At 40.8% G+C, this 12,764-nt stretch overlaps 1 protein-coding gene across 2 annotated transcripts in view; it reads left to right on the top strand.

Moving 5' to 3' along the window:
- The window catches only part of ncln (nicalin), a 31,264-nt gene extending 20,275 nt beyond the window's left edge, over window positions 1-10,989 (top strand). For both annotated transcript variants that reach the window (XM_069928061.1, XM_069928060.1), the window contains exons 9-14: window positions 2,502-2,589; window positions 3,873-3,911; window positions 4,104-4,267; window positions 6,127-6,180; window positions 8,471-8,549; window positions 8,812-10,989. In XM_069928061.1, the coding sequence (XP_069784162.1) occupies window positions 2,502-2,589; window positions 3,873-3,911; window positions 4,104-4,267; window positions 6,127-6,180; window positions 8,471-8,549; window positions 8,812-8,871 (484 nt within the window). In that variant the 3' untranslated portion in view covers window positions 8,872-10,989. The remainder of the gene's footprint in view (window positions 1-2,501; window positions 2,590-3,872; window positions 3,912-4,103; window positions 4,268-6,126; window positions 6,181-8,470; window positions 8,550-8,811) is intronic.
- The last annotated feature ends 1,775 nt before the right edge of the window (window positions 10,990-12,764 follow it).

Here is a 12,764-nt window from a genome sequence, read left to right as displayed (position 1 = left end):
ACCATTTCATCAGATGCAAGGATCGACAATGAGATAGACAACAGACTCGCCAAGGCAAATAGCGCCTTTGGAAGACTACACAAAAGAGTCTGGAAAAACAACCAACTGAAAAACCTCACAAAGATAAGCGTATACAGAGCCGTTGTCATACCCACACTCCTGTTCGGCTCCGAATCATGGGTCCTCTACCGGCACCACCTACGGCTCCTAGAACGCTTCCACCAGCGTTGTCTCCGCTCCATCCTCAACATCCATTGGAGCGCTTACATCCCTAACGTCGAAGTACTCGAGATGGCAGAGGTCGACAGCATCGAGTCCACGCTGCTGAAGATCCAGCTGCGCTGGATGGGTCACGTCTCCAGAATGGAGGACCATCGCCTTCCCAAGATCGTGTTATATGGCGAGCTCTCCACTGGCCACCGTGACAGAGGTGCACCAAAGAAAAGGTACAAGGACTGCCTAAAGAAATCTCTTGGTGCCTGCCACATTGACCACCGCCAGTGGGCTGATAACGCCTCAAACCGTGCATCTTGGCGCCTCACAGTTTGGCGGGCAGCAACCTCCTTTGAAGAAGACCGCAGAGCCCACCTCACTGACAAAAGGCAAAGGAGGAAAAACCCAACACCCAACTCCAACCAACCAATTTACCCCTGCAACCGCTGCAATCGTGTCTGCCTGTCCCGCATCGGACTTGTCAGCCACAAACGAGCCTGCAGCTGACGTGGACTTTTTACCCCCTCCATAAATCTTTGTCCGCGAAGCCAAGCCAAAGAAACCAATATTACAATAAATAGCTCTTTATATATCAAATCCCATAAAATTCGAACCAGCAAATGAATGGGGGAGCATAAACTACTGTGGGTCCTGGAAATATCAAATCAAAAAATTATTATTTTTAATATAGACATACAGCATGGTAACAAGCTCTTCCGCATCATGACCCTGTACTGTCCAAATACCCCAAATTAACCTTCAACCCCTGCATATTTTGAAGGGTGCGAGGCAAGAGAGGAAACCCATGCTGACATTCAAACTCCTTACAGACAGAAGCGGATTTTAACCCAGGTTGCTGGCGCTGTAATAGTCTTGCACTAACCGCTACACTAACTGTGGCAAGTGTCAACTACGTAAGCTCACAAATTGTTGAAAAGAGTAGATTTTGGGTTCTAATGCTGATGTCGAGATTGCTGCAAGGTTGCTTGTTAAACCTTAGTTGGGTCATCGATTGAGAATTTTTAATTGATCTAATCACCCATGATTTGTTTTCTGAGATCGGTTCATTAAAGATCTCTAGCCTTCAGCCTGATTAGATAGATGTAGACATCGGCTACAGTCATGTACATCATGGAATCTGGGCACAGAGGTAATTCACCAGCCTGTTGCCTAAAATGGAGCACTTCATTCATTAGGACAGATTAGAGATCTGTTCTCACTGGTTAAGAGAGGATGACTATTGGCTAGTGGCATTTGCATCTATTTTGATGAAGATGGTTGAGCAGATCGACTCCTGTCTCAGGAAGGACCTGGACCTACTTTAATTTTACTACCTTTGCAACATCAATGGCAGTTGCCATCTTGCTGACGCTCTACTCTATATTAGATCACCTGGACACCTGTTTCAGACAGTTCAGACTGTAGCTTGCCAACAACACTATTGTACCTGCAAACTCTGGTATCTAGGACTGCAAGTAGAACCTAATTTAATCACTGGCAGCCCTCAGTCAGTGCGGACTGACAGCATCATCTCCTCCTCGTGGACTGTCAACACAGGGGCATCCCAAGGTTGAGTGCTCAGTCCCCTGCTCGCTGTGTTAGCGCTAGACATGAGCATCCCCTGTTCACTCATGACTGGAGCCAGCACATCAAGGCAACCAAAGCCAAAAATATCTAAGAAGTCTAAGGAAATTTACAATGACATTGAATACTCCATCCAATTTCTACAGGTGCCCTGTGGAAAGACTGGTTGCAACTAGTAATGAAGGTGCCCAGGAACACAGATAGTTGTAGAATTAGAAAACATAGCTTCAATCTCCCATCCCATGTGAGTCTTTGCCTCAAGAAGGCAGCCAGCATCATAAAGGACCCCATCACCCTCTTCCCCACAGCTACCTTTGGGCTGAAGACCAGAACATCTAGATTCTTTCCAATGGCTATCCACTTCTTGAACCTCCTTATTACACTAATCGTGGACTGCTCTGACACCATAAAAAGGACTTTCTGTACTATTGTGACACCACTTTTTCTTTTGTTGCTTTTTTTAACTATAGTAACTGAATATTTGTTGTCTAGTCTCATAACACAGAGAGAAGCCTGTGAAATCCCGGAGTGTGAGGAGCTTTTAAGATTTTGATGGAAACAAAAAAAAACATTTAGTAGTAAACAAATGGGGTAAAGGGTGAGGGAGGGTTAGAATTCAGCATGTGTGCACAAAATGCTAGCCTTGTGTCTGGCAGTAAATGGCATGTTTTCTCCATGTTTTCTCCATGTTCTGTCAAATTTAGGTCCCAGATTGACATTCGGAAGTTGTATCGCAATACCAAAGTAATTGCTGAGGCACTGGCGCGGGTAATTTACAACTTAACGGAGAAGGTATGAGTGTTTTAATTTCTTAACATTGTTAGTTTGTTGCTTGTGCAATTAAGGGCAGATGGATGTAAATCTTTAAATGAAATGACACTACCACCCTGTGCGCCTTGGTTGGGATGATTTAATTTCCAATTTTGTAATATACTCTTTCATTAAATAAAAGGTAATATGATGGGAAGAATTTCATGTTCTACAGTGATGGAGAAAATTGCATTCTAGTACCTAGAATTTTACAGCATTGTCGGCCTACTTGAATTGAGCACTAAGAAATGTGTTCACATGCATGGAAGAGAGGTCTCAGGAATGTTTTGCAGCTACTCTGGGTTTCCTTACAAATTTCATTATGAAACTATCTTTAGCAATCTCATCTTTCTTGTGTCACAATTCCTTCAATTGACTGTGTCAACGCACTGAGAAGAAGAAGAATGATATAAAATTGGTAATGTGCTTCTGTAATAATAATTTCCAGTCCTTTCAATAGAATACTGCTTAAAAACTCCAAAAAGAAAACCATTATGGCCGGGGCTTTTTTAGTGGAAAAGGGACAAAATTCAACCAGACCTACTGCTTAAAAATTAAACATTGATGATTTAGAGGAGAATGAGGAAACTTTGACATAAAGGGTGGTGGGTGTATGGAACAAGCTGCTAGAGGATGTGATTGAAGTGGGTGCTATTTCAGAGCTTTAAGAAACCAGATACATGGATAGGACAAGTTTAGAGGGATATTGGCCAAACGCAAGCAGGTGGGACATGTGTGGGTGGGACACTTTGGTTGGAGTGGGCAAGCAGGGCCAATTTTTCATGCTGCAAGACTGATTCTAAAAAGAGAAGCAGGATGTATTGGGAACATGAAGAAGCGTGAAGTGTTCTAAATCTGATTGAATCTTTCTTTTCCTTTAGGGGCCATGGAGAAAGTAGATGTTGGATAAAATAGATGGTAGAAGGATCGAGAGATGGGAATTGGGTAGAAAAATGATGTAGGTAGAAAAACAGTTATCATTGAATGGTGGAGTCGGGTGAAGGAACCGGATTCTCTGTTCTTGCTCCTATTAAATGCAGAAACAACTGATGCCTCTGGAATGCAAAGAAATTGCGCTGCTTTTCAGCCCCAGCTATACTTGTAGGCCAGGTAGACCACTGTTCAAGTAATTAAGCCACTAGTTGGAGGAGTAAGTGATCTTTGATTCTTCATTAGTGAAGAGTGCACACTCAATTATAATAGTGTCTTGAGTTGTCAATTTTTGGAAGGCATTTCTTTCTTAACTTTGTTTCTGTTCTGTTTAGGGTGCCCCAGAGAACCTTCAAATCTTCACAGAGCAAATGGTAAGCAGAGTGCTACCTCCTTTCTGTAACCTTCACTTTGATGTTGTGCAAGCCTTGACCTGGCACAAATACCTCTCTTATCTGGCAGTAAATCACCTCTCCCATCTGAGCATGCACCACAACTTCAAATCTAATGCTGAAGAAATAGAGGAGTGGCTCCAACTCACTGTGGGTTTCTTTTCCCTAATTCAGCAACTGCAGGAGGACCAGCTATCATCAGTACTTGATTGGCTAACAGCCCAACCGAGGGCAGCGCAGCTCATCGATAAGGATAGCACCCTCATCTCCACATTGGAGTATCACATGAATCGATACTTGAAAGATGTCAAGCGACATTATGTGAAGGCAGACAAAAGGTATCCCATCATTTTTAATAAAATTTATCATATCAGTAGGCCAAATACCAGGTGTCATCAATTCCTCCCAGAATACTTGAATTTATGACCTAAATGGATAATCTAGGTTGCTACACCAAGTTGGGCAAAGTGACCATTCTTTGTTGAAGTATTGTCGTCTCACCTGCCTGATCAAGTTTTTTTGTCTAAATTCTATTCATTTGTGGAAGAAATTTGAACATCCATTTTAATGATCCCTGTCGTCTTGGAACCAAGTGGCATATTGTGCTGTATTGCTCCCTGGTCATGGAATTGACAACAAATTAATCAGAATAGTTTCTTGGTGACTAACAATCATGCAAAATTTTAATTTCAAATTCATTTAATTAACAGTTTAAATTCTCCTGCTATTATGGTGAAATGTGAGCTAGTACTTCTGAATCATTGTGTATTTGGAAGTGCATCTCATTAATTTACTGGATCTGAGCACTGGAATTTCTTGCCCAACAACCAAAAGGACTGCAGCACTTTAAGAAAGTGGCTCATCACCAGATTCTCAAGGGCATTTAAGAATGGGTAATAAATGCTAGCTTAGCCAGAAATGCCCAGATCCTAAAAAAAATGAATACAATAAAATCCCCATTATCCAGCACCTATGGGGATCGCGGATGCCAGAAATGTGAATTTTCTAGTTGACTGAGGCTCACTCAAAATGCCTAATTAATACACCTGCATTAAGAGTACATCATTTAAAATACAAGTGGCAGTCAAAATGTAAAGAAATTTGTAGTCTTTAATTATGTAAAGTTCATTTAATCAAGTAATTTCCATAACTTAAAAATTTAAATTCGAAACCTGGTTGCTGGCGCTGTTACAGCATTGTGTTAACCGCTACGCTAACTGTGCCGCTGTCGTAATTTCCCCCCCGCCACCCCCCCCCCCCAAGTTTAAAGCTTGACTAATTTAATTAATATGAATAAAAATAAAGACTTTTACTAGGCAAGGATAGGGAGACACTTTGGGAAGTCGCTCTAGTGGTGACTCTTCATCCTGGGCAACATCATTTTATTCAAACACAACTTTGTTGAAACTTTATTCAAACAGCCTCTGTGATTGAGGCACAACCGGGCACTTCCCTGGCTGAATGCCTGCTCCTAAGGGGTTAGGTGTTGCTTTGAAGAATACTTACTTTTACAATTTTAAAGTTTTATTTAAAAATATTTATTTATTTCCTCTGGGATTTTTTTTTGCTGGTGGTTTGATTTTTCTAGTTGAATGGGGATCCTTCTGCTTCTTTTGGAAAAAATTGGTGCAGTAAGGTATTTGCATGCTACTGTTCTTCACAATGGATGTTAAAGATTTCTTGGCACTACTCAAAGATGAGAAAATCATTCTTGAGTTGGTAAAAACACAAATGCTGGAAGAACAGCAGGTCTCTCAGCGTTCATAGGAGGTAAAGATATATTACTGAAATGTTGGTTATCTATCTTTACCTCCTATGGTCGCTGGAAGACCTTTTGAGTTCCTTCAGCATTTCTGTTTTCAACTACAATCACAGCATCTGCACACTTTTGTGTTTCATTAGTGTCTTGGTTAAAATAGTTGAAGTAACCAATTGCTATAAATGGAGGTAGTTTATTTTGACTGGGGCAGTTGTAGCAGCGGATTGAATTTGTTTTCATCACTCTCCCACTTCAAGTTCAATTGTTTCATTACAAATCGTTTAATACCGGAAACAAGAGGAATATGTTTGCATGGTTGGGATCATTCCTTATGGATCTGAAGGCTTTGAGATATTTGGAACCAGGTATTAACTGTTAAAAGAGAGCCATGTTTTCAAAGTTCTTATAGATGAATAAACATTTTTCTGTTGATTGCAGAGATCCAGAATTTCTCTTCTATGATCAGCTGAAGCAAACTATGAATGCATACAGGTATGAAATAATCGAGAGGAGAGACCATTTCTTTGATCCAGTGCATGAATGCACTAAATTTCAGAAACTGCCATGCCTGCAGGTTGGGTTGACTAGTAGAAAGGACCAGATTTGTGTCTGGGATGAAGAAGTCTGTCCAAATTATTAGCTCATCATGAAATTGGGTCTAATAATTATGACTGAGGAATAATTGTGTTGACATAGTGATTTCCTGCATCAGGTTCAGCAGTGATGTTATCTGCAGTTTAATAGGTTTCCATTACTTAACAGAAGACGGGAAATGTCATCAAATTCGGTGGGGGGGGGGGGGTGGGGGGGGGATCCTGAAGGAATGCCATCAGCTGTCCAGTTAGAACTTCGATTATATCCACAAAAGAATGATTTACAAATTCTGTATCCCATTTTAGAATAATGCAATGATTTAACCAATTGTGTTTCAGATTTGATTAATGGTACTTGATTGATTATTGCAGTTTTAGCTATATAAATTAGATTACTTTCCCAGTACCTATTTTCTTTTGTGTGGTATGTATTTTGCAGTATTATCAAAACCAGATTGGACATTCAAACCATGGCATCAATGGCAAAATCTCTGATCATTCAAGGAATGGTCAGATGAGGTGATGTACAAGTTGGGATCAATAGAATAACATCCTTGCACATCTTTTTTTAATGAAGTGTGGTGCAAAGAGCTAGCTGCAGAATTTAAATTATTATTAATACATTTTCTTTGTTGCAACGGGGGTATGATTTTTAGTACAGATAAAAAACATAGAAGTTTCCATATATTATCCAACAAAAAAGTTATAGGTCAATATTGGATTACCCAATCTCTTCCATTTGGGTCTCACTCTTGTTGATATTAATAGTGATTAAATATTTTCAAGATTCCTTTGTTGTCATGTAATATTAGCATGTGTAATATTACACAAAATTTGCTTTAGTCTGCATAAGACAGACAGAATCACCCATCAGGAGAAATTGCTGGCCACCTCTTACACTGAGAGTAAGAGGAGCAAAAGAGAGTCCGTCCCCCTCAACCCCCCCCCCCCCCAGAGTCACCCTCTAGTGTTCCCCACAGCCACACTGACTCTAGTCCAAACCATTGGCAATCCAAACCACCGACATGATCAGTGAGCGTTCAGCACCCTTGGCACACCATTCGCATCCGGTTCTGATACCTGGTATCTCTTGGTCAGTCTCCAGCAGTCCGTTGCCTGATGTGAGTCCTTTGACTGCAGGCACCAGCAGCCTGTGTGGATTCCTCACCTTGAGCCATCAACAGCCTGCTAGCAGCGTATTTTTTCAGCCTCCAAACCCCTCACTAGTTCATTGACGTGGTCACTGACCCATGGCTCATATCTGCTTCTTCTTCACACATTTTTAACCTTGGCAAAATGTTGTGCATTTTCAAGACATGCCATCTGACTTCTTACTGACCTCTGTAAATATAAAGCATCAGAATGTTAAAAGTTCTAAAGATAACCGGTCACCTTCCTAAGGTATTGCTTCGTATCTGATTATTTTTCCTCTGTCCTTTCCCTACCTGGATTTGTTCCAGATCACAGATGGTGAAGTATTTTAAGGTAGTGTATCCATTGAATTGAACAATGCATACAAATACATATTTGTTTGGAGCTTTCAAAGCATTGTGATGCTTGTTCTGTGACTACCTACCATTTGGAAGAGAAAAAGCACCACAAATCAATCTTTTTTCTTTAATCGAGGATTTCTGTCCACTTCAAAAGCATGGATCAAGTGGCCACCCATTTCAATTTCCCGCCCCATTCCCTTGCTGGCATGTTATGGTCTCATGCTCTGCCACACCAGGACTATCTGCAAACTGAAGGAACAACACCTCATCTTCCAACTGGGCACCCTCCTACCGGATGGCATTAACATTTCTCACCTTTCCCGCCTCTCTCTTCCCTTCTCTCCTTGTACAAAGCCAAATTCAATTCTCTCCTTCTTGCCATACTCAACACCTTGAGTCTGGACTTCTCCCTCTCCCATTCTTCAGTCTTTATTCTCACACCTTCCTGCTCTTTGCTGAAATCTTGAAGGGTTCAGGCCTGAAACATCAGTAATATATCTTTATCTCCGATGGACGCTGCGAGACCTGTTAAGTTCCTCCAGCATTTCTCTGCGTTTTTATTACAATAGCAGTGTCTACTGAATTTTACGCTTCACCTCATTTCTGTACAAGTTACACTGATGTTTCTGAAAGAATTCTCTTGATTTCAACTTTTTCTCCCTTTAGCTGGTGACGTTCTTCATGTTCTCTTTACAGGGTTAAACCTGCCATCTTTGATCTGCTGTTGGCATTGTGTATAGCAGCATACCTTGGGCTTGCCTATTTAGTTGTTCAGGTAAGAAACATTTGCAAGTACTAAATAAATGGGGGAGTATGCAGCTGTTCAGCATGAACAGAGAAAGGAAAAGCATCACTAATTATTGATAAATTTGTCCACACAATTAGAAGCTTGCTATACACCTTATATTTTTTTTAAATAAAGCAAAGAGCAGGAATGTGGGAATAAATCCACACCGACTCTGGAGGTATCAGCCAGAGAGTCAACAGCATCAGGATAGAGAGGAAGAATTTTATTTTTTACTGCACTTCCTTTGCAGAATTTTGGCTTCATTTACAATATGGTGCGAAGAATTACCCTGAAGCAAAAGCAGCACTAACCGCATCACCCTGAATGAGCACCTTCAAGCAGTGGATGGATTCTTCCAGTGCAACTCCCATATGTTGTCATGGCTGGATCTGACCTACAGCACTGAGCCAAAACTCTCTGATTATGCAGCATCAGGCAAACTTGTTAAGGGTTGGAAGATGTTCCATAAATAACAGCACTGTTACTCTTTGATGTACAACAAAATTCTCTTCTATTTTAATCCAAATACAATCCACATAAGCACTACTCAAAACCGGCCACTTGTCTTCTGATTCAGTTTACAAAATTAAGAACTTCCTGCAGAATGAAATCAGTCATGACTTGAATGAATGAAAGTTTGGTTATACAGGTTGAACCTCTAATACTTGGCGCTCTGTCATCTGGCAACTCCCGTTTTAAATCTACCACCGTTAGTACAAAATCCTTTCAGGCAGCACGGAACTTGAACTCCGGTCCCGATTGTTGGTGCTGTAAAAGTTGAATCTGCCGCAGTCGGGACCAGGGTTGAGGCTCTGCGTTGTCTGTAAGGAGTTTGTACTAACAGTGGCAGGTTCAACCTTTACAGCGCCAGCAGTCAGGATCGGGATTTGAGTCCCGCGCTGTCTATAAGGAGTTTGTACTAACATTCCGATCGCTGGCACTGTAAAGATGTTGCACTAACCGTGCCGCCCCACAGTTATTTCCTATTTTAAGCTTTGTTCTACCTTTAATATGTTTAAGGGTTCCATTAGGGGGTCGATTTCTTTTTTTCCAGTCTTTTCTGTGGTCCGGCAATGGCCAAGTCCCAACGTCACCTGATTTAAAGGGGTTCATCCTATAATTTGTTTAGGTGATGGCTTTCAAGATCCGAAGTAAATGATTGAATTGTGAGCACATGGATATCCATAATTTGGTACCCTTTCTAATTAGTAAATCTGTTTTAAAATGGCTGGGGAGACACTCTGTGGACATTGTCTCTGGGAATATCAAAGTCTCATCATCGTATTGGGCTGTGTAAATTTGCATTGCCAATGTGAAATTTAATGGAGTGCTTTGAATTGCATGGTGTCCCACAATGGTATCATTGAAGTCTGTTTTCTAATTTGCTGGCATGAGCCAATATTGGTTGAGGGAGGAAGAGTTCTTACAAAATATATAGGACCAAAATAATGAAGTTGGAAAGTATAGTGAAAAGAGTCTGGTTACTGAAGTTGCCTGGGTTTGGAAAGAGGAAGTTTGCTTTTTTGTGAGTGATCCTTGCATGCAAGTTGAACTTGTTTGCACTCAAGTGCACACTTATAGGTGTGCTGCTGTATGCAATAGGGGAAACTTTAGGTTCTATCAAGCTTGCCCTAATCTGAACGACTGCAGAAAAAAGGGGGGGGAGAGAGAGAGCTCCATTTCCCAGCACTTCTGTCTTATCTTTTCCTGAACGCACAAAAAATATGATTTAATCTTTTACCATTATTTTTCTTCTAAATTTATGATTTGGAGTTGTTGAAATTAGTTATGCTAAATAATAGCTTTGTTTTAAAAATATGTTGCATACATAGATGGCATCCAGGTGGAGTGCAAGTGTTGCAAGGATTTAATTTGACTCAAGTGAATTGATAATTCAATAGATTTGGAGAATACAAGATCAGGTGGAAAATCCAGCTGACTTTTATAGCTTCCCCCCGCTACAAATTGTGGCCACCATACCCAGAATATTGTGCAAAACAGAAGTTCACATTAAAAACACATGATGATAATGCTCAACAGGGCAGATGTTCAGCTGCAAGCCCAGTTTCTGTGAAGTGGTTTGGGATGATAAATCTTTACGTTAAGAGCAAAACCTCAAACATATCCTCCTAATTTTTTTTTTAACCTATAAGAAATGGCAGCTTTTATCCCAAAAATTCAGTCCATTATTCCATTCTCAGTCATGTATTGCTCTAAATGCAAACTTCTTAGAAAGTTGATGCATACGAATTGCTGCATCTTCTGAACTGTTATTTATATTTGCATTAGTTATTTGTTGAAAATCATTGATGTTTTCCTAATTTGTTATGAAATTGATTATGGGATAACAGTGGAGTTGTATTGAACATTGGCATTCATCATGACTGTTCTATACAGCAGGAGGGAACAATAAAATGAGCAGATAAAAGACTGAGCAGCTGAATTGTTTTTGTGCTTTTAAATGTCTTTTTTTAATACCTCCGCCAGACACTCAAGATCTGTGAGCTAAAAGAATTCTCTCTAAACCACATACTTTTGATACAACTTAAAACATTATTAGGCCAATCTTTAGTTACTTGTTGTAATATCCTTTGTGACTGTTCTCCTTTGAATTGGTTGACTACCTTTCAAAGATGCTATACATGTCAGTGTATTCTTCCCTCTTGTTTTGAAGAACTGCTCTTACTCTTGAACTGGCGAAGCCATCACCACAGAAACTCCAGCAGTTGAAATTCATTTGTGAACCTATATAGAACCATAAACCATTACAGCACAGATTATGGCCCTTCTCGTCTGTGTCGAATTATCATTCTGCTTGGTCCCACTGACCTGCACCCAGTCCATAGCCCCCCATACCCCTCCCATCTATATACCTGTCTAAATTCTTAAGTGGGAAAATGGAGCCCACATTCACTACTTCTCGTTCCACACTCTTACGACTGTGTGAAGAAGTTCCCCCAATGTTCCTGCTAAACCTTTCACCCTTAACCCATGACCTCTAATTTGTATCTCACCTAACCTCAGTGATAAAAGCCTACTTGCCTTTGCTCTATCTATCCTCCTCATAATTTTGTATATGTCTATCAATCTCTGCTCATTCTTCTACACTCCGGGGAATAAACTCCTAACCTGTTTAACCTTTCCCTGCAACTCAGTTCATGAAGTCCTGGCAACATTCAAGCAAATCTTCTCTGCACTCTTTCAATCTGATTGATATTTTTCTTGTAGTTAGATGACCAAAACTGCACACAATACTCCAAATTTGACCTCACCAATGTCTTGTACAACTTTACCATAACATCCCAACTCCTATACTCTACTTTGATTTATGAAGGTCAGTTTTTCAAAAGCTCTCATTACAACCCTATCTACTTGTGATGCCACTTTAAGGAAAATTGTATATATGTATTCCTAGATCCTTCTGTTCTACACTCCTCAATGCCCAACCATTCACCGTGTCTGTCCTTTCTTGATTTGTTCTTCCAAAATGCAACACCTCACATTGTCTGCATTAAATTACATCTGCCATTTTTCAGCAGATCCCACTGCAAGATTTGAAAGCCTTCCTCACTCTCCGCAAAGCCTCCAATCTAGATTTTTTTTTAAAAATTATTTATATGGAAGATCTTGCCTTGCACTACTCAGGGACACCTTAGCCTATGTGCAGAATGTGGGGGTGGATGCCTGCCCGGTCACCTTAGACCAGGAGAAGGCTTTCAACTGGATTTTGCACATGTACGTGATGGATGTACTCTCCAAAATGAGCTTTTGGGAGGGAATTCAGAATTGGATCCAACTCCTCTACACACATTTGTAGTGCAATCCAAATCAATGGGTGGAAAACGGATAGCTTCCCCATCAAGTCTGGAGTTAGGCAAGGCTGCCCTCTGTCTCCATTCTTATTTATGTGCTTCATTAGGGCATAAGAGAAATGACTGCCAGGCAGCGGAGGCACAAAGGGTCAAGGCCACCCTGTACGTGGAAAATGTCGCTATCTTCTGTTCGGATACACGATCAATCTGGATACTGACCAGCTTATGCAGGCAATTTGAATCCCCATCAGGCACCTGGGTAAACAAAAAGAAAAGCAAGGCAATACTCTTCAGCCAACTAGCCTGACCGGTCCACCATCCCCTTCACAGTCAGATCTGACTACCTGAAGGTGCTGGGGATCTGGATTGGAGCGGCTGAGGCATGCAACAG

Source organism: Narcine bancroftii, chromosome 3 (genome assembly GCF_036971445.1).
Source record: "Narcine bancroftii isolate sNarBan1 chromosome 3, sNarBan1.hap1, whole genome shotgun sequence".
Taxonomy (NCBI): domain Eukaryota; kingdom Metazoa; phylum Chordata; class Chondrichthyes; order Torpediniformes; family Narcinidae; genus Narcine; species Narcine bancroftii.
The sequence above is the reverse complement of the archived record's forward strand: the minus strand, read 5'-3'. Positions and strand labels throughout refer to the sequence as shown.